Source organism: Herpailurus yagouaroundi, unplaced genomic scaffold, assembly GCF_014898765.1.
Source record: "Herpailurus yagouaroundi ecotype Mexico unplaced genomic scaffold, PumYag 67793, whole genome shotgun sequence".
Classification (NCBI taxonomy): Eukaryota; Metazoa; Chordata; class Mammalia; order Carnivora; family Felidae; genus Herpailurus; species Herpailurus yagouaroundi.
In genome coordinates this window covers 26,212,692-26,235,416 of record NW_024420586.1, presented here as the reverse complement: position 1 = coordinate 26,235,416, position 22,725 = coordinate 26,212,692, and the positions used below count along the sequence as shown (strand labels likewise).

The following is a 22,725-nucleotide window of genomic DNA, read 5'->3' as shown; positions in this document are numbered from 1 at the left end:
CCTGAGGTACCATGCTCTATCTGCCTTATCCCCTAGGCAAGTTAAGATAAACAGACCCATGATTTTGTTTTGTATTGACCCAAACCCCTAATACTGCATATCTTCAAAACTCCCTTTTTCTCATACACATGAGTTAATGTTCCCTGTTTCATTGTCTCTGCAAATGTATCACGTTTGTAAGCTTTCTGATCCTAATAAAAATGGAGCAAGGACCCTTACTCAGGGCTCTTGTCTCCTCCCAGACATTAGCCTCTCTAGAATTTAATTCTGCATCTGCTCTCTTGCTGGACAAGAGAGAACTCCAGACTCAAATCCTGCAACAGGTAGGGAGCTGTTTTTGTGGGAGAGAGGATAGAGAGAGAAAGAGAAAGGGGGACAGAGAGTATGGCGAGTCAGGAATGTGCAAGAAAAGCACTCTCCAAGAAAGCTAGAGAGAAAGAAAGAAAGAGTGAAAACAAGAAATCTATTCCCCAAAACCACTGAAGGGGAAAAAAGGAGAGGGTTCAATACTGCCAGTTTTATATAAATAGCGGAGCACAGAGTCTGAAGTTTTGGAGCTCAGTGCCTGGCAGTGGTCTAATGAGAGGGCAGAGTGAATCCCCAGGAACAGGTAGCACAGCCTGAGGGGGCCTGTTTGCCACAGGGGGAGAAGCAGTTCCCCTGCTTAGAGTGCATTTGGTATAGGAGAGATTGCCTCTCCAGAGGCAAAAGTCTCGGTGGGACCCAGAGAGTTGCCACTTTTACTGGTATAGGAACAAAGATGCCCGCTGACGGCAACAAAACCTGGTGCCAGCTGTGTTGCAATTTACCATAAACTCTGAGCCTCTGCCACTCCACGGTCTTGTGTATGCTTTCTGGAACAAACCAGAGTTTCTCCATTGCTTGGAGAGACTCTCTCCCAGAGGATCAGCACGGGTCTGAGGCAGGAGTCAAGGGAGATTCTGAAGTCTGGAGTTTTGAAACACAGTGCCATCTGAGATAAAACTCTGGAAGAAGGCACTGCCTGGGAGGCAGACAGCTTGGACACAGGGTAAAGGCAGGGAGCAGATGGAACCCTGAGACAAAGGAGGCGTGACTGATCATGCATCTGTGAGGGTGTGAAATTCCCACTCCAGAGACTAGAGGGTGGGGTGAAGCAATTTTCATCTCTAGCACGCCCATACTGGTCGACCCCAGTGAGCTAAGCATAGCACCAAGGAGAAAATGGAGCTGTTGCATTATGCCCCGCCCACCTGTGCCATCCAGACACATCCCCCAGAAGACCAACACAAATCCCTTCCACCCACTTAGTCTATAGATCATAGTGTGCTACCCAGGTTCAGTTCCAGGGGAAACTGGATCTAGCTTCATTTGGGATTTTGTTTGCTTGTTTGCTCATTTTCTTTGCTTCTCTTTTTATGTTGTTTTTTTTCTTTCTTTTCTTTTCATTCTTGAATATAGAAACCTCAAATTTTTTATTTCATCCTATTTTATTTAAAATTTTTTAAATTTTGGGGTTTTTTTAAGTGTTTTTTTCTTTTCTTTTTTTTCTCTTTTCTATCAAGCTTCTCTTAATAAGCAGACCAAAACACACCTAGGATCTAGATTCCCTTATTCTAATTTTTTGTTTTGTTTTTCATTTTTCATTTTTATTTATTTTATTTTATTAATTTTTTTTCATCCAACAAAATGACAAGATGGAGGAATTCACCCCAAAAGAAAGAACAGGAAGGAAAGACAGCCAGACATTTAATCAATACAGATACAATACTAGCCAGGGTTGAAAAAGGCATAGAAGACACCAGAGAGTCCCTTTCTGCAGAGATAAAAGAACTAAAATCTAGTCAGGCCAAAATTAAAAATGCTATAACTGAGATGCAATCTCAAATGGATGCCATGATGGTGAGGATGGACCAAGCAGAGAAGCGAATAGGTGATATAGAAGATAAAATTATGGAAAATAATGAGGCTGCAAAAAAGAGGGAAACAAAGGCAAAAGATTACGATACAAAACTTTGTGACTTATTAAGAGTAATAACATTCCTATCACAGGAGTCCCAGAAGTTGAAGAGAGAGAAAAAGGGGCAGAAGGTTTATGTGAGCAAACTATAGCTAAAAACATCACTAATCTGGAGGACACAGATATCAAAATCCAAGAATCACAGAAAACTCCCATTAAATTCAACAAAAACCGACCATCACCAAAACATATCATAGTCAAATTCACAAAATGCACAGACAAGGAAAGAATCATGAAAGCAGTAAGGAAAAACAGTCCTTCACCTACAAGGGAAGACAGATCAGGTTTGTAGCATTTCTGTCCACAGAAACTTGGCATCCAGAAAGGAATGGCAGGATATATTCAACATGATGAATGGGAAAAATACGCAGCCAAGAATTTTTTATCCAGCAAGTCTGTCATTCAGAATAGAAGGAGAAGGGAGCCTGGGTGGCTCAGTCAGTTAAGCATCGGACTTTGGCTCAGGTCATGATCACACGATTCATGAGTTTGATTCCTGCATTGGGCTCTGTGCTGATAGCTCAGAGCCTGGAGCCTGCTTTTAGTTTCTGTGTCTCCCTCTCTCTCTGCCCGTCCCCCACTTGTGGTCTGTCTTTCAAAAATGAATAAACATTTTTAAAATTTTTAAATAAAAAAAGGAGAGATAAAGAGCTTCCCAGACAAACAAAAACAAAAGGAATTTGTGACCACTAAAGCAGCCCTGCAAGAAATTTTAAGGGAGACTCTTTGAGTGTAAGAAAAACAAAACAAAAAAATGACCAAAAGCAAGAAAGACCAGAAAGGACCAGAGAACATCACCAGAATCTCCAACTCTACAGGCAACACAATGGTAAAAAGTTCATATCTTTCAGTACTCACTCTAAATGTCAATTGACTAAATGCTCCAATCAAAAGACACAGGGTATCAGAATGGATTAAAAAAACAAGATCCATCTATACGCTGCCTACAAGAGACTCATTTTAGATCTAAAGACACATGCAGGTTGAAAGTGAGGGGATGGAGAACCATCTATCATGCTAATGGATGTCAAATTAAAGCTGGAAGAACCATATGTATATCCAACAAACTAGGTTGTAAAACAAAGACTGTTAACTAGGGATGAAGAAGAGCATTATATCATAATGAATGGGTCTATCCACAAAGAAGATCTAACAACTGTAAATATTTATGCACCCAACATGAGATCACCCAAATATATAAATCAATTATAACAAAAACAAAGGAACTCATTGATAATAATACAATAATAGTAGGAAACTTTAATAACCCCCTTACAGCAACGGACAGATCACCTAAGGAGAAAATCAACAAGGAAACAATAGCTTTGAATGACACACTGGACCAGATGGACTTAACAGATATATTCAGAACATTTCATTTTAAAACAGGAAAATACACATTTTTTTGAGTGCACATGGAACACTCTCCAGAACAGATCACATAGTGAGTCACAAATCAGCCCTCAACAAGTACAAAAAGATTGAGATTATACCTTGCATAGTTTCAGACCACAACACTATAAAACTTGAAGTCAAACCATAAGAAAAAATTTGGAAAGACCACAAACACTTATAAAGAACATCCTACTAAGGAATGGTTGGGTTAACCAAGAAATTAAAAGAGGAAATAAAACAGTACATGGAAGCCAATGAAAATGAAAACACGACAGTCCAAACCCTTTAGGATGTGGCAAAGGCAGTCATAAGTGGGAAGTATATAGCAATCCAGGCCTTCCTAAAGAAGAAAGAAATATCTCAAATATACAACCTAAACTTACACCTAAGGAACTGGAAAAAGAACAGCAAATAAAGCCAAAAACCAGCAGAAAAAGGGAAATAATAAAGACTACAGCAGAAATCAATGACATCGAAATAAAAAAAAAACGGAACAGATCACTGAAAATACGAGCAGGTTCCTTGAAAGAATTAATGAAATTGATAAATCTCTAACCAGACATATCAAAAAGAAAAAGGACCCAAACAAATAAAACCACAAATGAATGAGGAATGATCACAACCAACACTGCAGAAATATAATTATAAGAGAATATTATGAGCAATTATATGCCAACAAATTGGGCAATCTGGAAGAAATCATTAAATTCCTAGAAACATATAAACTACAAAAACTGAAACACGAAGAAATAAAAAATTTGAACACACCCATAACCAGTAAACAAATTGAATGGGTAATCACAAATCTCCAAATAAACAAGAGTCCAGGGCTAGATGGCTTCTTGGGGGGGGGGAGTTCTGCCAAACATTTAAAGAAGAGTTAATACCTATTGTTTTGAAACTGCTGAAAGCAATAGAAATGGCAGGAAAACTTCCAAACTCATACTATGAGGCCAGCATTATTACCTTGATTCCAAAATCAGGCAAAGACCCCACTAAAAAGAAATACAGACCAATTTCCCTGATGAACATGGGTGCAAAAATTCTCAACAAGATACTAGCAAATCTAATCCAACAATACATTAAAAAAAAATTATTCACCACAATCAAGTGGGATTTATCCTGAGCAGCAGGGGTGGTTCAATATCCACAACTCAATCAACATGATATACCATGTTAATAAAACAACAGATGAGAACCACATGATCCTCTCAATAGATGCAAAAAAAGCATCTGACAAAATACAACATCCTTTCTTGATAAAAACCCTCAAGAAAGTAGGGATAGAAGGAACATACCTCATCATCATAGAAGCCATATAAAAAAGGCCCACAGCTAATATCATCCTCAAGGGGGGAAACTGGAAGCATTCGCCCTAATGTTAGGAACATGACAGGAATGTCCACTCTCACTACTGTTGTTCAACATAGTACTGGATATCCTAGCCTCAGCAATCAGACAACAAAAAGAAAATAAAAGGCATACAAATTGTCAAGGATGAAGTCAAACTTTCATGCTTTGCAGATGACATGATACTCTACATGGAAAACTTAAAAGACTCCACCAAAAACTGCTAGAACTGATAAATGAATTCATCAAAATCACAGGATATAAAATTAACATACAGAAATTGGTTGCATTTCTATACACCAATAACGAAGTAGCAGAAAGAGAAATCAAGGAATCAATCCCATTTACAATTGCACAAAAGACCATAAGATACCTAGGAATAAACCTAACCAAAGAGGTAAAAGATCTGTTGGCTGAAAATTATACAATGCTTATGAAAGAAACTGAAGATGACCAAAGAAATGGAAGAACATTCCATGTTCATGGAATGGAAGAACATTGTCAAAATGTCTATACTACTACCCAAAGCAATCTACATGTTCAATGCAATCTCTATCAAAATAACACCAGTATTCTTCACAGAGCTAGAACAAACAATCCTAAAATTTGCATGGGACCAGAAAAGACCCCAAATAGCCAAAGTTATGTTGAAAAAGAAAACTGAAGCTAGAGGCATCACAATTCTGGACTTCAAGCTGTATTACAAAGCTGTAATAATCAAGACAGCATGGTACTGGCACAAAAACAGACAAATAGATCAATGGAACAGAATAGAAAACCCAGAAATGGACCCAGAAATGGCCAACTAATTTTTGACAAAGCAGGAAAGAATATCCAATGGAAAAATGACCATATCTTCAGCAAATGATGTTGGGAAAACTGGATAGTGACAGGCAGGAGAATGAAACTGGGCCACTTTCTTAAACCATACACAAAAATAAATTCAAAATGGATGAAAGACATAAATAGAGACAGAAAACCATCAAAACTCTAGAGGAGAAAACAGGCAACAACCTCAGCCACAGTAACTTCTCACTAGACTGTCTCTAGAGGCAAGGGAAACAAAAGCAAAAGTGAACTACTGGGACCTCATCAAGATAAAATGTATCTGCACAACAAAGGAAACAATCAACAAAACTAAAAAGCAACTGATGGAATGGGAGAAGATATTTGCAAATGACATATCAGATAAAGGGTTAGTATCCAAAATCTATAAAGAACTTATCAAACTAAACACCCAAAAACAAAATAATCCAGTGAAGAAATAAGAAGACATGAACAGACACTTTTCCAAAGAAGACATCCAGATGGCTAACAGACACATGAAAAGATACTCATCATCACTCATCATCAAAACCACAATGAGATACCACCTCACACTTGGTAGAATGGCTAAAATTAACAACTCAGGAAACAACAGATGTTGGAGAGGATGTGGAGAAAGGGAAACACTTTTGCACTGTTGGTGGGAATGCAAACTGGTGCAGCCACTTTGGAAAACATTATGGAGTTTCCTCAAAAAATTAAAAACAGAACTACCCTACAATCCAGCAATTGGACTACTAGGTATTTATCCAAAGGATATAGGAATGCTGATTTGAAGGGGTATACGCACCCCAATGTTTATAGAAGCACTATCAACAACAGCCAAAGTATGGAAAGAGCCCAAATGTCCATCGATGGATGAATGGATAAAGAAAACATGATATGTACACACACACACACACACACAATGCAATATTACTCAGTGATGGAAAAGAATGAAATCTTGCCTTTTGAAACAATGAAGATGGAACTGGAGTGTATTATGCTAAGCAAAATAAGTCAGTCAGAGAAAGACAAATATCACATGATTTCAAATATATTATTTCACCCATATGTGGAATTTAAGAAACAAAACAGATGAATATAGGGGAAGGGAAGGAAAAACAAAATAAGATAAAAACAGAGAGGGAGGCAAACTATAAGAGACTCTTAAATACAGAGAATCAACTGAGGGTTGCTGGAGGGGAGGGAGGTGGGGGGGATGGGCAAAAGGGTGATAGGCATTAAGGAGGTCACTTGTTGGGATGAGCACTGGGTGTTATATATAAGTGATGGATCACTAAATTCTACTCCTGAAACCAATACTACACTATATGTTAACTAACTTGAATTTAATTTTTTGAAAAGTCAACAAACAAAATGAAAAATAAAACTATGGTGAGATTCCTCTACCCAACTGTTACATGGCTAAAATAAAAAAAATACTAATACCAAGTGCTGACAAGGATATCTATCCTTGTGTAGAACTCTTACACACTACAGACGGATCTCAAGGGAATTATGGTGAATAACAAAAGTCAATCTCAGAAAGTTATGTACTGTATGATTCCATCCATATAACATTTATGAAACTACAAATTATAGACACAAACAAATTAGGAGTTTCCAGGGACAGGAAGGTGAGGGGAGAATGATGGCTGTTGATATAAAAGGGTAACATGAAGGATCTTTGTGGTAATGGAACAGTTCTATATCTCAACTGTGGCGGTCATGCTTACAAAATTTACATGTGCGATAAAACTATATAGACTAAACACACACAACAAATAAGTACAGGCAAAATTGATGAAATTTAAATAAATTTAATTATGACACTGTATTATAGTTCTGCAAAATGTTATCATTGAGAAAAAGTAGGTGAAGTGTACACAGAACCTCCCTATATGGTTTTTAACAACTTCTTGTGAATCTTATTTCCAAATGTTAAATTTTCATAGAACTATATACCTAAAAGTCCACTTTACTGTTTACTTAAAAATGCAAAAATTAAAGTTATAAAAACACTATGTATATTTTCTAGAACTGTGATTCTCTATCAAAAGGTGTACATTAATATCACTTGTGGAGCTTTATAAAAATATATGTGCCCCTTTACCCAAAACATACAAAAACACTAATTCAAAGGAATACATGTACCCTGAGTGTGTGTGTATGTATGTGTATGTGTGTGTGTATATATATATATATACATACATATATATATATATATATACACACACACACACATATATATATATATACACATATACATGCCTGAGCCACACCCCCACAATTCAATTCTGATTTGACAGTATATGGGACTTGGGCATCTATGATTATATGATTCGTGCACTAGAGGTACACCCCTAAAGTGGATGACCACCACTTTAAAAGTGGAGGGATAGGGTCGCCTGGGTGGCTCAGTCGGTTAAGCGTCTGACTTCAGCTCAGGTCATGATCACACGGTTCATGGGTTCAAGCCCCTCGTCAGGCTCTGTGCCCATAGCTCAGAGCTTGGAGTCTGCTTCGGATTCTGTGTCTCCCTCTCTCTCTACCCCTCCCCTGACTTGCACTCTTGTCTCTCTCTCAAAAATAAACATGAAAAAAATTAAAAGTGGAAGGATAATATACACACACAAATATGAACAGTAGCTGTGAGTTGTGTGATCACAGGTAATTATAATTTATTACTTTGCTATAACAAATGTGAATTTTTGTGCAATTAAAATAACAAAAGCTTTTTAAATTTTTTTTAATGTTTATTTCTGAGACAGAGAGAGACAGAGCATGAGTGGGGGAGGGGCCGAAAGAGAGATGGAGACAGAATCCGAAGCAGGCTCCAGGCTCCAAGCTGTCAGCGCGGACCCCGACACAGGGCTCGAACTCACAAACCGTGAGATCGTGACCTAAGCCGAAGTCGGTTGCTCAACCGACTGAGCCACCCAGGCGCCCCACAACAAAAGCTTTTAAAAAAAAAAAGATTCAGTTCATCATTCCAGCTAGTAGAGATATTTTATCTCTGATATCCATTTATGTGCTATCTCTATTCCCAGTTTCATGCCATGCAATATCTGATGAGTAGATCTTTTCTGTTCTCATCTACATCACGACTAAATGTCAATTAGAACAAAGTCCACTGGCAGTCCTTCTTCTACCTTAATAATGATCAGCAACCTTTGGGATCACTTTTACTTACATAAGATCTACCCAAATTCTACTCTTACCTAATTTACTATTCTTCATCATTTCCATAAGATGAGAGGTATTTTCGTGCTCTGCTGATATCTAAATATACCACGTCATCCACATTTTCCTGGTCTGTTACTTTGAAGTGACCCTGAACCACTCCTCTGGTACTCAATAAAGGATATTAAACTATATGACCTTTTCTTCCCAATTACATAGTCAAGACTCTTCTGGGAATAACCTATGCCTTGTAATTCCTCACAAACTCCATAGCAAGTCATTTAATTCCATTAATTCAAGAAATACTTACTGATATTCCACTATGTGCCAGGTACTTCTTGGACTATCCTTCCTTAGTGTAAAGTGGTAATTAAGTATTCATGGCAGTATTGCCTCAACATCCAACCCTGCACAAACAGCTACCTGCCATGTCTAGTTCTGCCATGTCTGCCACACTGTCCTTCCTGATCCCACCCGAAGCTTGAAAGACTTTCTCACTTACCTCTACCCAAATTACTAGATAGACTTTTACAAAATTTTGAGAATGATTAAACTACCATACCATCATTGCCTTTTCTAGAAATAGTCTCTCCTTCTACTGGGTTCTCAAAGTATCTTATATATAACATTCTTATAGTACTTAGGGTATTCTACTTTTTATCATACTTATCTGTCTGCATATCTTATCTTGTCCCCTAGATCATAAGCTCCCTGAAGGCAGGAACCATGGCTTACTCAGCTCTGTACACCCAGAAAAGTTTTACCATGCTTGGCATCTGGTGATGTTGAATGATCAATAAAGAGAAGAGCAGCCCCTTAAAGCAGCAGTTGTCAGGCTTACCTGCACCTCTACCAACCAGTCCACAAGAATGGCCCTCATGCAACTGCTGATGTCAGTCTGCCTGTGCATGTATTTTGTAAGTATGAACTTTTCCTGGCAGCAATAAAAAAGAAATATTAACAAATAAGCACTTCTTTTGGTTCAAAAATGGTAACTTAGAAAAAAATACTGCAACTCATTTCTCAGAAAAATAAATTATAACAACATAATTAATTTCTTCACAGTTCTACCTCATTATTTTCAGCTGGTATCAGATAGGGGCAGATCAAAGTATCTTTTTCCAGATGAGTTCTAGTTATCCTTGGGAAATGGATGCACATCATATTCAAGTGTCAGGGTGGATAATGAGGAGTCCAGGATATATATGGAATATGGGCAGGAATAGGCCTATGACTACAGAAAAATACCAAAGAGGTTTTGCCCCTTCTTTGCAATTCAATCCAATGCACAATCCCACACTATGTAGAGCAGTGCTTCTCAAACTTTAACATGTGTACCATTTGGGATCTTTAAAATTCCCATGCCAATTTAGAAGGTCTGGGGTAGGGCTAGGTTTCTGCATTTCTAACAAGATCCCAAGTGAAACTGACAGTGCTGAGCTAAGGCCCACACTTGTAGTATAACAAAGTTATCTCTTACTTCCTCCAAGATATACTAGAAAAAGTGAAGGATCTGGAGTCAGTTAATCAAACATTGCATCTCTAGAGAAAAGACAAGATATTCATCCTCCCTTTTATGTATGGCCTGCTAAAATTGTTAGCTGGTTGGTAGATAATCTTGGCCCCATATGTTCCATTGAGAGAGAGAGAGAAGAAAATTGGGCAATCAATGAATTTTAGTGGTCAAGCAGACTGGCAGATTTCAAAGGAGGAAGAAAACTTCGCCAGGCTGGAGAATGATTTTACATATGATGCCAGAAACTTGGATAGAGAAGGGAAAAGATTGCTAAGAGCAGCCGCCCAGAAAGAGACTAATATTTCTGTGTCTGAGACTGTCTCCTTAACAATTATAGGTGCAGGCTTATGGTCTTCAAAGTAATCAGACTTTAGCCCATATCCTAGCTCTACCATATACTAGTTATGTGATTCTGAGCAGTTTCTCCAATCTACAAAAAGGGGGTAATAATACCTACTATCATGGAGTTACTGGGACAATTAAACAAGATAATGTGTATAAATCCCTTAGCATAATGTCTAACTTATAATAAGTTACTAGTAAATGTCAGTTGTCGCTGTTGTTATTTTAATCATCATTACCTCCCCTTCAACTTACATTTGAAGGATGGAGTGATGAGAAAATGAGACCTAGAAATCCTTCTTCTCCAACAGCCACCTACATACCTCTCTCTCCTTCATGTAACTGAAGATATCCTTGGCATATATTGAGTTGAAAAATGGATCATTATGGTTCTTGTCAATATCCTCCAATGGGGTCATCTGCTTGGAAATCACCAAAAAGACATTAGGAGAAGAAAGATTCCAAGGAAGGCTTAGCACATACACATAAATGATATACTCCTTTATTCCCACTGTCATCTTCTGCTAAGTTTCCTAAAGCCTTATATATCCTGGGCCATAACAGAGCACTGCTTGGTCCTTCAATACTCATACTGCTAACTGACCAAGAAATGTTTAGTCCTCCTTGTACATGTATACTCTGCCCTAGCAACTAGACACCATTTTTATAAAATGGTAAGTCCAAGACTCTCCAATAAAAACACTTTTATTTTACTATTTCAACTTATGTTGCCTGTCTTCTTAGGTCACTTGTTTTGTCCCAATGCTTTGATCTAACCCAATTCATTTTCTTGGTAGCCTTTTCCTCCCATCTACACATTTACCCAGGTTGTTTTGCCTACAAGAAAGGTATTTCTCCTCCTGCTTGCCAAATCTCATCCCTTCATCCTTCCAATTTACAACTTAAATACCATTTTCCTTGGGAAATACCTCTGTGGACTTTACCCATCTCTGACTGGAGTCCACTGTAAATGCAGATTGCAATTACTAAGAAAGGCAATTTCCTGAAGGAAATTGGCTAACCACTACTGTAAAGACCAGTTTTATACACACACACACACACACACACACACACACACACACACATACACATTCCAGATCCTTGTGGGTATTCTTGGAATAAATACTTTCTAATTGTTTGGGTGTATTTCTATGTCAATTGGAAAGTCAAGAGATCCCACAAGGCTAACTTTATTTACTATAGCTTACTATATACAGATCAATCGCTTAGGAAGGCAAAAAAATCTCTTTACTGACAGCCACCTACAGGATAACAAAGAACACATTATCTAATTTAAGAAGGAAGAGAACACAATACCTCCTTCTGTGAACTCTTGCTCCAAGGTGAGAAAGGTCTATTAGAACTGGATTCACAAGCACTGGACTTGTTTGTAGTACTGAACTTGCCCACACTGGACATGGTAGCATTGCTGGACATGCCTATTCTGGATTCGGGGGCAGTGCTGGACACATGTGAGCTGCTTTCAACTTGGAGGATCAAAAAATCTTCGAGAAAGGTGTCTTCCTTGTGGATGGGATTCTCTTGCAAGGCCAGTGGCTCCTTCAGGGACAACTCCTTATCAGTGGTGGATTTCTCATTCAAGGCACATATCTCCTTGAAATGGAATGTTTCATTGAGAGTAGGCTTCTCTTGTATGGCCAAGGACTCCCTTAGGATGGTCTTCTCAATGCTGGGCTTCTCCTGCAAGGCCAAGGGCTCCCTCAGGGTAGCTTCTTCCTCAATTGTGGGATTATCCTGCAAGGCGAAGGACTCCCTTAGGATGGTCTCCTCAATTCTGGGCTCCTGAAAATCCAGTGGATGCTTAATAAGGGATTCTTCATTGGTGATATTCTCTTGCAAGGCCAACTGCTTCTTCAAGAGGAACACCTCCCCCTGAGCAGTGAGTTTCTTCTTTAAAGATAATTGCTTCTCAATGCTTATTGTTGCCACCTCAGTAGAGAGCTCCTTCTTCAGAACCAATGTTTTACTTAAAAGGGATTCCTCTTCAGTAGTGCTTTTCTCCTGCAAAGCAAACAGCTTCTTCAAAGAGTAATCTTTGGTATCAGTCTTCTTCTGCAAGCCCAAAGCCTTCCAGAAGAGGGACTCATCTTTGTTGGTAGGTTTAACATGCAGTGAAAATGGATCCTGAGAGAGGAATTCCCCCTCAGTTGTAGGCTTCTCCTCTATGGCCAATGGTTCATTAATATAGGATTCTTCTTCAGTGGTGGTCTTTTCTGCCAAGGCCAATGGCTTAGTTGAGAGCGACACCTCCTGCAGAGTGGTGTGCTTCTCTTTCAGTGTAGATGGATCCTGGAAGAGGAACTCCTCTTCAGTTATAGATTTTCTATGAAAGGTCAATAGATTCTTCAAGGATGACTCTTCTTCAGAGGTGGTATTCTCTGAGACCAGTGGCTTCTTTAAGAGGAACACCTTCCCCTGAGTGATTTGCTTTTTCTTTAAAGATAAAGGTGTCTTGGTAAGGACTGCCTCCTCAGTTGAAGACTTCTTCCTAAATGACACTGGCTCCATACAGAAGGAATCTTTATCTTTGCCAATCATATTCGGCAAGTCCAACAGTTCTTTGCACATGGACATCGTTATTTGAGTGGCACACTTTTTCTTCTTTAAAGATAAAGGCTCCTTGGTGGAGACTGCCTCATTTATGCTATGTTTCTTCCTAAAGGAAACTGGTTGCATAAGAAATTCATCTTCACCATCGATATTCTCCTGCAATGACCATGGCTTCTTCAAGAGAGCCACCTCCCCCTGAGTGGTGTGCTTCTCTTGCAAGACAGAGGATTCCTTGAAGGGAGACTCCTCCTCAGTGGTAGGCTTCTTTTTAAATGTCAATGGCTCCTTAATCAGTGACTTTTCTCCAGAGGTGGTCTGCAATACTAGTGGCTTCTTCAAGCAGGACATCTTAACCTGAGTAGTACACTTTTTCTTCTTTAAAGAAAATAGCTTCTTGGTGGGGGTTGCCTCCTTGATGGTACATTTCTTCTTAAAAGCCAAAGTCTCCTTTAAAAGTGACTCCTCCTCAGTTGGAGTCTTTTGCAAGGTCAATGGCTTCTTCAAGATGGACATCTCCTCCTGAGAGGTGTGCTTCTCTTGCAACATGGATGGGGCTTGGAAAAGGGACTTATCAGTGGTAGGCTTCTTCTTGAAAGACAGTGGCTCTTTAATAAATGACTTTTCTCCAGAGGTGGTCTTTTGTGATTTTAGTGGCTTCCTCAAGTGGTACATCTTCCTCTGAATGGTACACTTCTTTACAGGTAATGGCTTCTTAGTGGAGTTTGCCTCCTCAGTAGTATGTTTCTTCCTAAGAGACATTGGCTCCATAAGAAGTGTATCCTTACTGTCTTTTTTCTCCTGCAATGCTTGTGGCTTCTTCAAGAGGACCTCCTTCTCATCAGTGGTGTGCTTCTCTTGCAATACAGAGGGTTCCTGGAAGAGAGACTCCTCCCTAGTGGTAGGTTTCTCTTTAAAATACAATGGCTCCTTAATGAGTGCCTTCTCTCCAGAGGTGGCCTTCTGCAATTCTAGTGGCTTTTTCGAGTGAGTCATCTTCCCCAAAGTAGTACACTTCTTCTTTAAAGATAATGGCCTCAAGGTGAGGATTGCCTCCTTGACAGTAGGTTTCTTCTTGAAAGCCAGTGTCTCCTTAATGAGTGACTCCTCTTCAGAGTTGGTCTCCTGCAATACTAGTGGTTTCTTCATATGGGACATCTTCCCCTGAGTGGTATACTTATTCTTCCTTGAAGATATCACCTTCTTGGTGGGGGTTGCCTCCTCTGTTCTAGGCTTCTTTCTAAAGTTCATTGGCTCCATAAAGAAGGAATCCTCTTCAACACTGATATCCTGCAAAGCCAAGTCCCCCTGATATGTGCACATCTTCTTTAAGGATAATGTTCCTTTGGTGATGGCTTCCTCCTCAGTTTTATTCTTCTTCCCAAAATTCATTAGCTCTACAGCAAATTCATCACTACTATCAGCCTCCTCCTGTAAAGATGGTGGCTTCTTCATGAGGGATACCTCCCCCTGATTTGTGGACTTCTTTAAAGATAATGACCTCTTGATGAGGGTTGTGTCCTCAGTACTGGGTTCCTCTTCTAAAATTATTTGCTTTTTGAAAAACAAAGCCTCTTCAGTAGTGGTTGTTTTGGAGATGGTCGGTATCTCCACGTTTGGTACCAAGGTAATAGAGACCACTACTGGCAAAGGTTCCAGCTTATAACTGTAAAAGACACAATGCCTGGGTAAGAAGAATGTAGTTCCTAGAATCTTCACCTACCATCTCATTTTGTTGCTGCAGTTACAAAAGGTATAGAAGGGGAAAGGGCTTCAACATCAAGAGACAGATTAAAAGGTAAAAATCAATGGGTACCATACTGAACCAACTAGGTAGCATATTGTATAGTTCTATGGTCTAGGTTCTCACACTTTTCTGAAAAATTTCTCTGAAAATCCATGTTATGTTTTCCTATATATGACTTATTTACTTTATTTACATACAAAGTCTTTATTATAATACTTACCACATTGTACAAGTTATATGCTATATAGTATCAGTCTCCCTCACTAGCTGCATTTATTTTTGTCTATCAGCATCAGGCATCTGGCAAAATGCAGGCTGAAATTAATATTGTTTGAAGGCTTATGAGAGAATTATAAGAGAGAAGCTTATGAGAGGTTTATGAAGGCTTATAAGAGAAAGGTGGGCTGGCACTTAATATTGGTGGTGTCTTTTTTTTTAAGTTTGAAATACAGAATATTTTATTTTACATTATGTTTTTATTAATTTTTTTCAAGTTAGTTAACATACAGTGTTGTCTTCGCTTCAGGAGCAGAAGCCAGTGATTGCACTACTAGGAATTTATCCAAAGGATACAAAAATGCTGATTCACAGGGGCAAATACACCCCAATTTTTACAGAAGCACTATCAACAATAGCCAAATTATGGAAAGAGCCCAAATGTCCATTAACTACCATTGGTGGTATTTAACCACATCCCCTTCAACCTAGGCTATTCATGAGATACTTTCCCAGTGGAGATAATAAAAAACCAAAATAGACATTTGTTCACATGTGTCAGACTCAAAGCTTTGTTCTAAACAGGATTTCATGACCAAATCACTGGAAGACTCAAAATCAGAATAAAAGAGAATTGCAGAATGCAATAATCAATCTGAACAAAAATAAGTCTCTCCAAAAGACTAGATACCATATGATTCCACTTATATGATATATCCAGAATAGACATACCCATAGAGGTATATCCATAAAGGAAAGCATATTTGTGGTTGACTATGGCTGGAAAGGGGTAGAGAGGAGACTAGAAAGGGGGACTGGCAAAGGAAAGGGACTGCTAATGGGTTCAAGTTTCTTTGGGGTGGGGGTGTTGAAAAGTTCTAAAATTAGATAGTGGTGATGGCTGTACAACTCTATGACTATAATTTAAAAACCACTATATTGTTTTAAAAAAGAAAGTGTTTTGAGAGGTTCCACATGGCCAGATAGATTCCAGGTCCCTCCTGATGAGAATTTTTAAATGTAGTCTTCGGATAATCTAGTTATGATTAAAAGTATGCATTCTGGCTAGACTGCCTGAATTCAAATCCTGGCTCCTCCACTTACTAGCTGGGTGACCTTGGGGAAGTTGATTGTCTGTGCTTCACTTTTTTAACCCATACCATGAGAATCATATTACCTCCTTTGTAGGGTTGCTGTGAAGATCTACTTAATATGCAATAAAAACATGTAAAATAAAAAACTGTTTGAAACAACTGTATGCCAACAAATCAGGTAGTTTAGATGAAATGGACAAATTCCTAAGAAGACAAAAACCAGCAAAACTGACTTAAAAAGAAAACAGGAAGTATGAATAGACCTATAACAAGTAAAAACACTGAATTAATAGGGGTGCCTGGGTGGCTCAGTCAGTTAAGTGTCCAACTTTGTCTCAGGTCATGATCTCATGGTTTGTGATTTTGAGCCCCGCATGGGGCTCTGTGCTGACAGCTCAGAGCCTGGAGTCTGCTTCAGATTCTGTGTCCCTCTCTCACTCTCTCACTTCCCTGGCTCATGCTCACTCGCTCACTCTCTCTCTCTCTCTCTATTTCTCTCAAGAATAAAACATTAAAAATTTTTTTTTAAAAAAACACTGAATTAATAATTGAAAACTACCCACAAAGAAAAGTCCAGACCCAGATGGTTTCACTGGTGAATTCTACCAAACATCTAAAGAATACCAGTTCTTCATGAACAACCCCAAGAAATAGAAGATATGAGAACAGGTCCCAACTCATTCTAGGAAGCTAATATTACTCTTATACCAAAACAAAGACATCTCAAGAAAAGTATAGTCTGATATCTCTTATAAATATAGGTGCAAAAACATCCACAAAATACTAGCAAACTAAATCCAGCAACACGTAAAAGGATTATACACCAAATGGGATTTGTCCCAGGAGTGCAATATTAGTTTAACATCCAGAAATCAATTCATGGATTAAGCCATATTAACGGAATAAAAAACAAAAGCCACATGATAATCTCAATAGATCCAGAAAAATCATTTGACAAAATACAACACCCTTTCATGATAAAAGTACTCAACAGACTAGGAATATAAAGGAGATTCCTCAACTTGATAAAGGGCATCTACGAAAAACCCAAAGCTAACATCAGACTTAACGGTGAGAGACTGATGCTTTCCCCTTAAGATCAAGCAAAAGACAAGGATATCCAACTCTTCTTTAGGGGATGGGGGATTGGTCAGGTAGCAGTAGATAACTCATATAGCACTGCTGACACTTTAGGACTAAACCCCTCTATTCTCTGAATAAATTCCAAACTCTTTGCCATGATCTGAAAGGTCCTGGTGACCTGGCTCTTATTTGCCTCTCCAAGTCCATTTCTTAAGAAACATTGGCATGGGAAATAAATATTGAGTATCTATGATACCATAAGTCTGGGGTGATCAGAGTAGGCATTCTTGATAGAGTGAACAATGGTCTTTGTCTGTGACTGAGAGGGTTCCTGGGATGCAAGACTTTCAGTATTAAAATTGGGCAAATCCTATGAAAACCAGAATAAGTTGGTCACCCAATTATTAGAAGACAAGGATGTCCACTATTGACATTTCTATTCAACAAAGTACTAGAGGTCCTAGCCAGGGCAAGAAAATAAAAGGCAACCAGATTGGAAAGGAAGAAGTAAAACTATGTGTATTAGCAGATGACATGATTTATACAGAGAAAATCCTAGGAATCCACATAAAAACTATTAGAACTAATATATAAGTTCAGCAAGGTTCCATGATACAAGATCAATATACCAAAATCATACATATATCTATATCTTTGCAATGAACAATATGAAAATGAAATTACGAAAATAATTCTATTTGCAATAATGTCAAGAAGAATAAAATGCTTACAAATAAATTTAACAAAAGAAGTACAAAACTTATACTCTGAAAACTACAAAAATGTTGAAAGAAATTAAAGATCTAAATAAGTGAAAACACATCCCATGTTTGTGGGTTGGAGGACTTAGTATTATTAAGATGGTAATACTCCCCAAATTGATTTACAAGTTCAAGGCAACTTCTATTAGAATCCCAGCTGGCTTATTAGTGGAAATGGACAAGCTGATTCTAAAATTTATAAGTAATTGCAAGGAACCCAGAAAAACAAAACAATCTTGAAAAAGAAGAACAAAGTTGGAGGAATCACACTTCCCAATTTCAAAACATACTACAGAACAACAAGAATCAAGACAGTGTGATACTGGCATAATGATAGACATGTAGATCGATGGAATAAAACAGAGTTCAGAAAGAAACACTAATATTTACTGTCATTTGATTTTTGACAAGGATGCCAAGATAATTAGGTAAAGAAAGAGTAGTCTTTTTAACAAATAGCGCTGGGACAACTGGACATCCACATGCAAAAAAATAAAGTTAGATCCCTAACATACACTACCAACAAAAATTAACCCAAAAAGGAATAAAAATCCTAAGAGCTAAAGCTTGAAAACTCTGAAAAGATTATCTTAAATCTTTGTAACCTCAGATTTGGCAATGAGCTCTTAGATAGGACACCAAAAGCATAAGCAACAAAGGAGAAAATAAACTGGACTTCATCAAAATTAAAAAATTTTGTGCATCAAAGGATATGAACAAGAAAGTAAAAAGACAACCCATAGAATAAATGAAAATATTTGTAAATTACGTATCTCATCAGGGACTTGCATCTAGAAAATATAAAGAACTCTTACAACTCAATAACGAAAAGCTCAACAACCAATTTTTTTTTAATGGGCAAAGGATCAGGGGCACCTGTATGGCTCAGTCAGTTAAGTGTCTGATTTCAGTTCATGTCATGATTTCATGGTTCATGGGTTCGAGTCCCACATCGGGCTCTGTGCTGTCAGCTCAGAGCCTGGAGCCTGCTTCAGATTCTGTGTCTCCCTCGCTCTCTGCCCCTCCCCCGCTCGTGCTCTGTGTGTGTGTCTCTCTCTCAAAAATAAACATTAAAAAAATCTAAAAAAAATAAATGGGCAGAGGATCTGAGTAGACAATCCTCCAAAAAAGTATACAAGTGGCCAATAAGTACATGAAAGATGCTCAACATCAATCATCATCAGAAAAATGCAAATCTAAACCACAGTGAGGTATCACTTCACACCTACTAGCACAGCCATAATAAAAAAAAAGAGTAAGGGTTGGCAAGGATGTGGAAAATTGGAAACCCTCATACAGTGCTGGTAGGAATGTAAACTAATGCAACCACAATGGAATACAGTTTGGCAGTTCCTCACTGAGTTCACCATAGAATTACCATATGACCCAACAATTACATTCCTAGGTATATATACAAAATAACTGAAAATAGGTGTTCAAACAAAAACTTGTATACAAATGCTCATAACCACACTATTCACAATAACCAAAAGGTCAAAACAACCCAATGCCCATCAATTGAAGAATGGATAAGAAAAGTACAGTATATTCATACAATGGAATATTGCTGGTCCATAAAAGGAATGAAGTACTGACACCCGAAACAACATGGATAAACCTTGAAAACACTATGCTAAATGAAAAAAGGTAGACACATAATACCACACGTTGTATAATTCCATTTATACAAAATTTCCAGAATAAACAAATCTATGGAAACGGAAAGTAGATTAGTGATTACCTAGATCTGGGGAGGATGGGGGAACTGAGAGGTGACAGCTAAAGATACAGGGTTTTGGGGTGGTTTTTTTGGATTGATTAAAATGTTCTAAAATTCACTGCAGTGATGGCTGCATAATTTCAAATATACTGAAAGCTTTTGAACTATACACATTAAATGGGTGAACTGTATAGTATGTAAATTATATCTCAATATAGAAGTTAGCAAAAAAAAACCTCACTTAGAATAAAATGTGATTATAGTGAGCTCTCAATAAATGTCAGCTACTAGCTCTAGTGCTATTAAGGTCCATTCCACTGAACCCTAAGTGAAGGCAAGAATGTTTATGGTATTTTGTGAGGATTTCTCTGCTAAAGTTAGACTTATAAAAGAAATTCAGGAGAAAATAATGCAGGGAATTAAAGTCAAAATACACATAGAAATCCCAGGAATTTCATTTCAGCAAGAAACTAAGTAGGAATAAATACTAATCTGGTTTGATTTCTTTCTCCCAGGTAATTAGAAAAAGTGACTCATGGACCTAACATGTTAATTTTCTGGAGTTACCCAAGCTTTTTCTCTTACCCTTTGGAACTCATGCTTAGGCCTGCTGTATCTGTTCAGCTAATTTATTCTCTTCTTTCCTGAAAGTAATTCCCACTGGGATGAGGAGAGGTCTCCTCCACTTTCTAACTCACTCCACTTTCTAAGGCCTCACTCCACTTTCTAACTCTTCTTCTAATAAAAGTTTTTCTAGGGGTAAATCCTTTTTCTAACCCAAATAAGAATACTCATACCTACTTGCAAAACCTATGAACAGTTCCCTGTAACATCTGGAATACAAATGTTTTGGGCCTAGAGAGAGAGAACAATTTCTCTCCAGTAACAAGGAACAAGCCTCTCCCAAAAGCTTCTAATGAGATAAACAGATTGGCAAACTATCAACCAGCGTCTGAGTATCCCCTGAAAAGTTGCCACCATACTCTCAATAATAGACTAGCTCAAACAGGGACTTAATTACTAAAAGAGAGAAAAGATGAGCCCAAGATATTTTGGCAAACTTCCCAATGACAACAGCTCTTTCAATATGCACACGCCATGGAAGGAGAGAAGAGGCCTATAACACTTCAGCAACCACAGCTGGGCCTACCTCAGCACCCAGGGGTTAATGTATAATCACCACTGTGGCACACTAAATATGTCTCAATGGGGGACAAAAGGAGGTCAAATGATGTCACATACTCTCCTTTACCATCTAAAACAATGCCATCAGAGTCACTTCTTACTCACCTTTCCATATTCATCTCATTGTTTTTGGCCAACCCAAGAGCAGGTGTGTTCCCTTTTATCTTCTTGGAAACATCTTTAACAAACTCCTTACTGGCTTCCTTCTTGAGCTGGGCAGGTTGAATTTGAGAAGCCTGTGAAAAAAATGAGGTGGGCAGGGGAAGAAGGAAGCAAGGAAATCTGGAGAACCACAAATTATCTAATAGGTAGCTCTTATAGGAAAATTTTGACTCACATCCCCACCTTGTTTGGATATTCCCAAGAGTAATAATCGAAACATCTCACAACCAGTGTGGTACTGGTGCCAACTAATCACAGCAGAAGCTAGCAGTACAATAGTACTGCTAAATATTAGCTAAATAGCAGCCTTAAATGATTCCAAGATACAAAAAATGTAGTTCTAATCTCCATGTCAGGCATACTGGCTGGCAAATTCCCAGAAAGATGTTTTGTTAATATCACATTCCACTTTGACTCCATAAGATGTTCAGAGGGAGAAAAAGGTAATATAACTGGCTTGGCTGCCTGGGTATACCAAAATCAACTAGTTTTTCAGGTAGACCTCTGCCACAACACTACCTGCAATACATCTATCCCATCTCATTGAGGGGAAATTTATTTAACATGGGGCTTTGGGGAACTCCACCATAAACTCTAATCATGACTAATTCTATTAAACAAAAGAGATCATGAGACTGTGAATATTTTCAGTAAAAATAAATTTAAAAGTTGTGCCTTTAAAATGAAACAAACTGAACATAATTGTATTCCAAATAAATGCCATAACCACATTAAGGGAAAAATAAAACAGAAGAAAATACAACAACTAATCCAAGTAAACACAGTATTAGACTATATACCCTTAAGATACACATCTTCAGTCAGGATGGGTTTGTGGGGTGGCAAAGAACATTGCAAATAAAGCTGGAAATATTTTTAACAGGTTTATTATGGTGGTATTAATGAAGTAATTTTGAAACCCTTTTAGATGGGTTATAGTATTGACTAAATGTGTTGATGTCCTTGGTTACAAGAGTTCTCACTGTAGGAGAAAGAAAATACAAGTATGGATTAGGGAATGCAAGAAAAATCCCTGTGTATTGGAATAGGAACTGTCCAAATCCATGATTTCTTAAATAGGTGTATGTATATACATCTGAGTATATAGGTATATGTATACATGTGTGTGCATCTGTGTATACAGATATATGTGTATGTATGTTTAAGTACACATATGTGTGCATGCATAGGCATATGCAGATATTTCCTAGTTCTGTCTGCTGAAAGGGCAGAAAAAGTAGGTGCTCCAGTAGCACACTTAGCACTGAGATCTTGGTCTCTAATACCATTCCCCACTAAAAGGAACCAGAGTTCTTTAGAGAAATGGTTGACTCCAGGGCTGAGATAAAACAGATGCAAGAGGAACCTAGAACATCTTGCTATGCTGGAAAGAAGAGGCTCAAAAAATTTCTGAGATGGGGTGCCTGGATGGCTCAGTCAGTTAATCATCTAACTCTTGATTTGAGCTCAGGCCATGATCTCATGGTTTGTGAGTTTGAGCTTTGCATTAGGCTCTGTGCTAGCAGCGTGAAGCCTACTTGGTATTCATTCTCTCTCTCTCTCTCTCTCTCTCTCTCTCTCTCTCTCTCTCTCTCTC

General features: G+C 38.2%; 1 protein-coding gene across 3 annotated transcripts in view; it reads right to left on the bottom strand.

Annotated features, from left to right (window-relative positions):
* The window catches only part of CCNB3 (cyclin B3), a 73,491-nt gene that overhangs the window by 39,659 nt on the left and 11,107 nt on the right, over positions 1–22,725 (bottom strand). The window contains exons 4-7 of one of the 3 annotated variants that reach the window (XM_040468763.1): positions 21,072–21,202; positions 11,910–14,826; positions 10,916–11,011; positions 9,576–9,668 (exon numbers count right to left, since the gene is read on the bottom strand). In XM_040468763.1, the coding sequence (XP_040324697.1) occupies positions 9,576–9,668; positions 10,916–11,011; positions 11,910–14,826; positions 21,072–21,202 (3,237 nt within the window). Of the gene's footprint in view, positions 1–9,575; positions 9,669–9,796; positions 9,969–10,915; positions 11,012–11,909; positions 14,827–21,071; positions 21,203–22,725 lie in introns of those variants that run through there. The other 2 variants (XM_040468766.1, XM_040468765.1) reach the window with 2 other exon arrangements.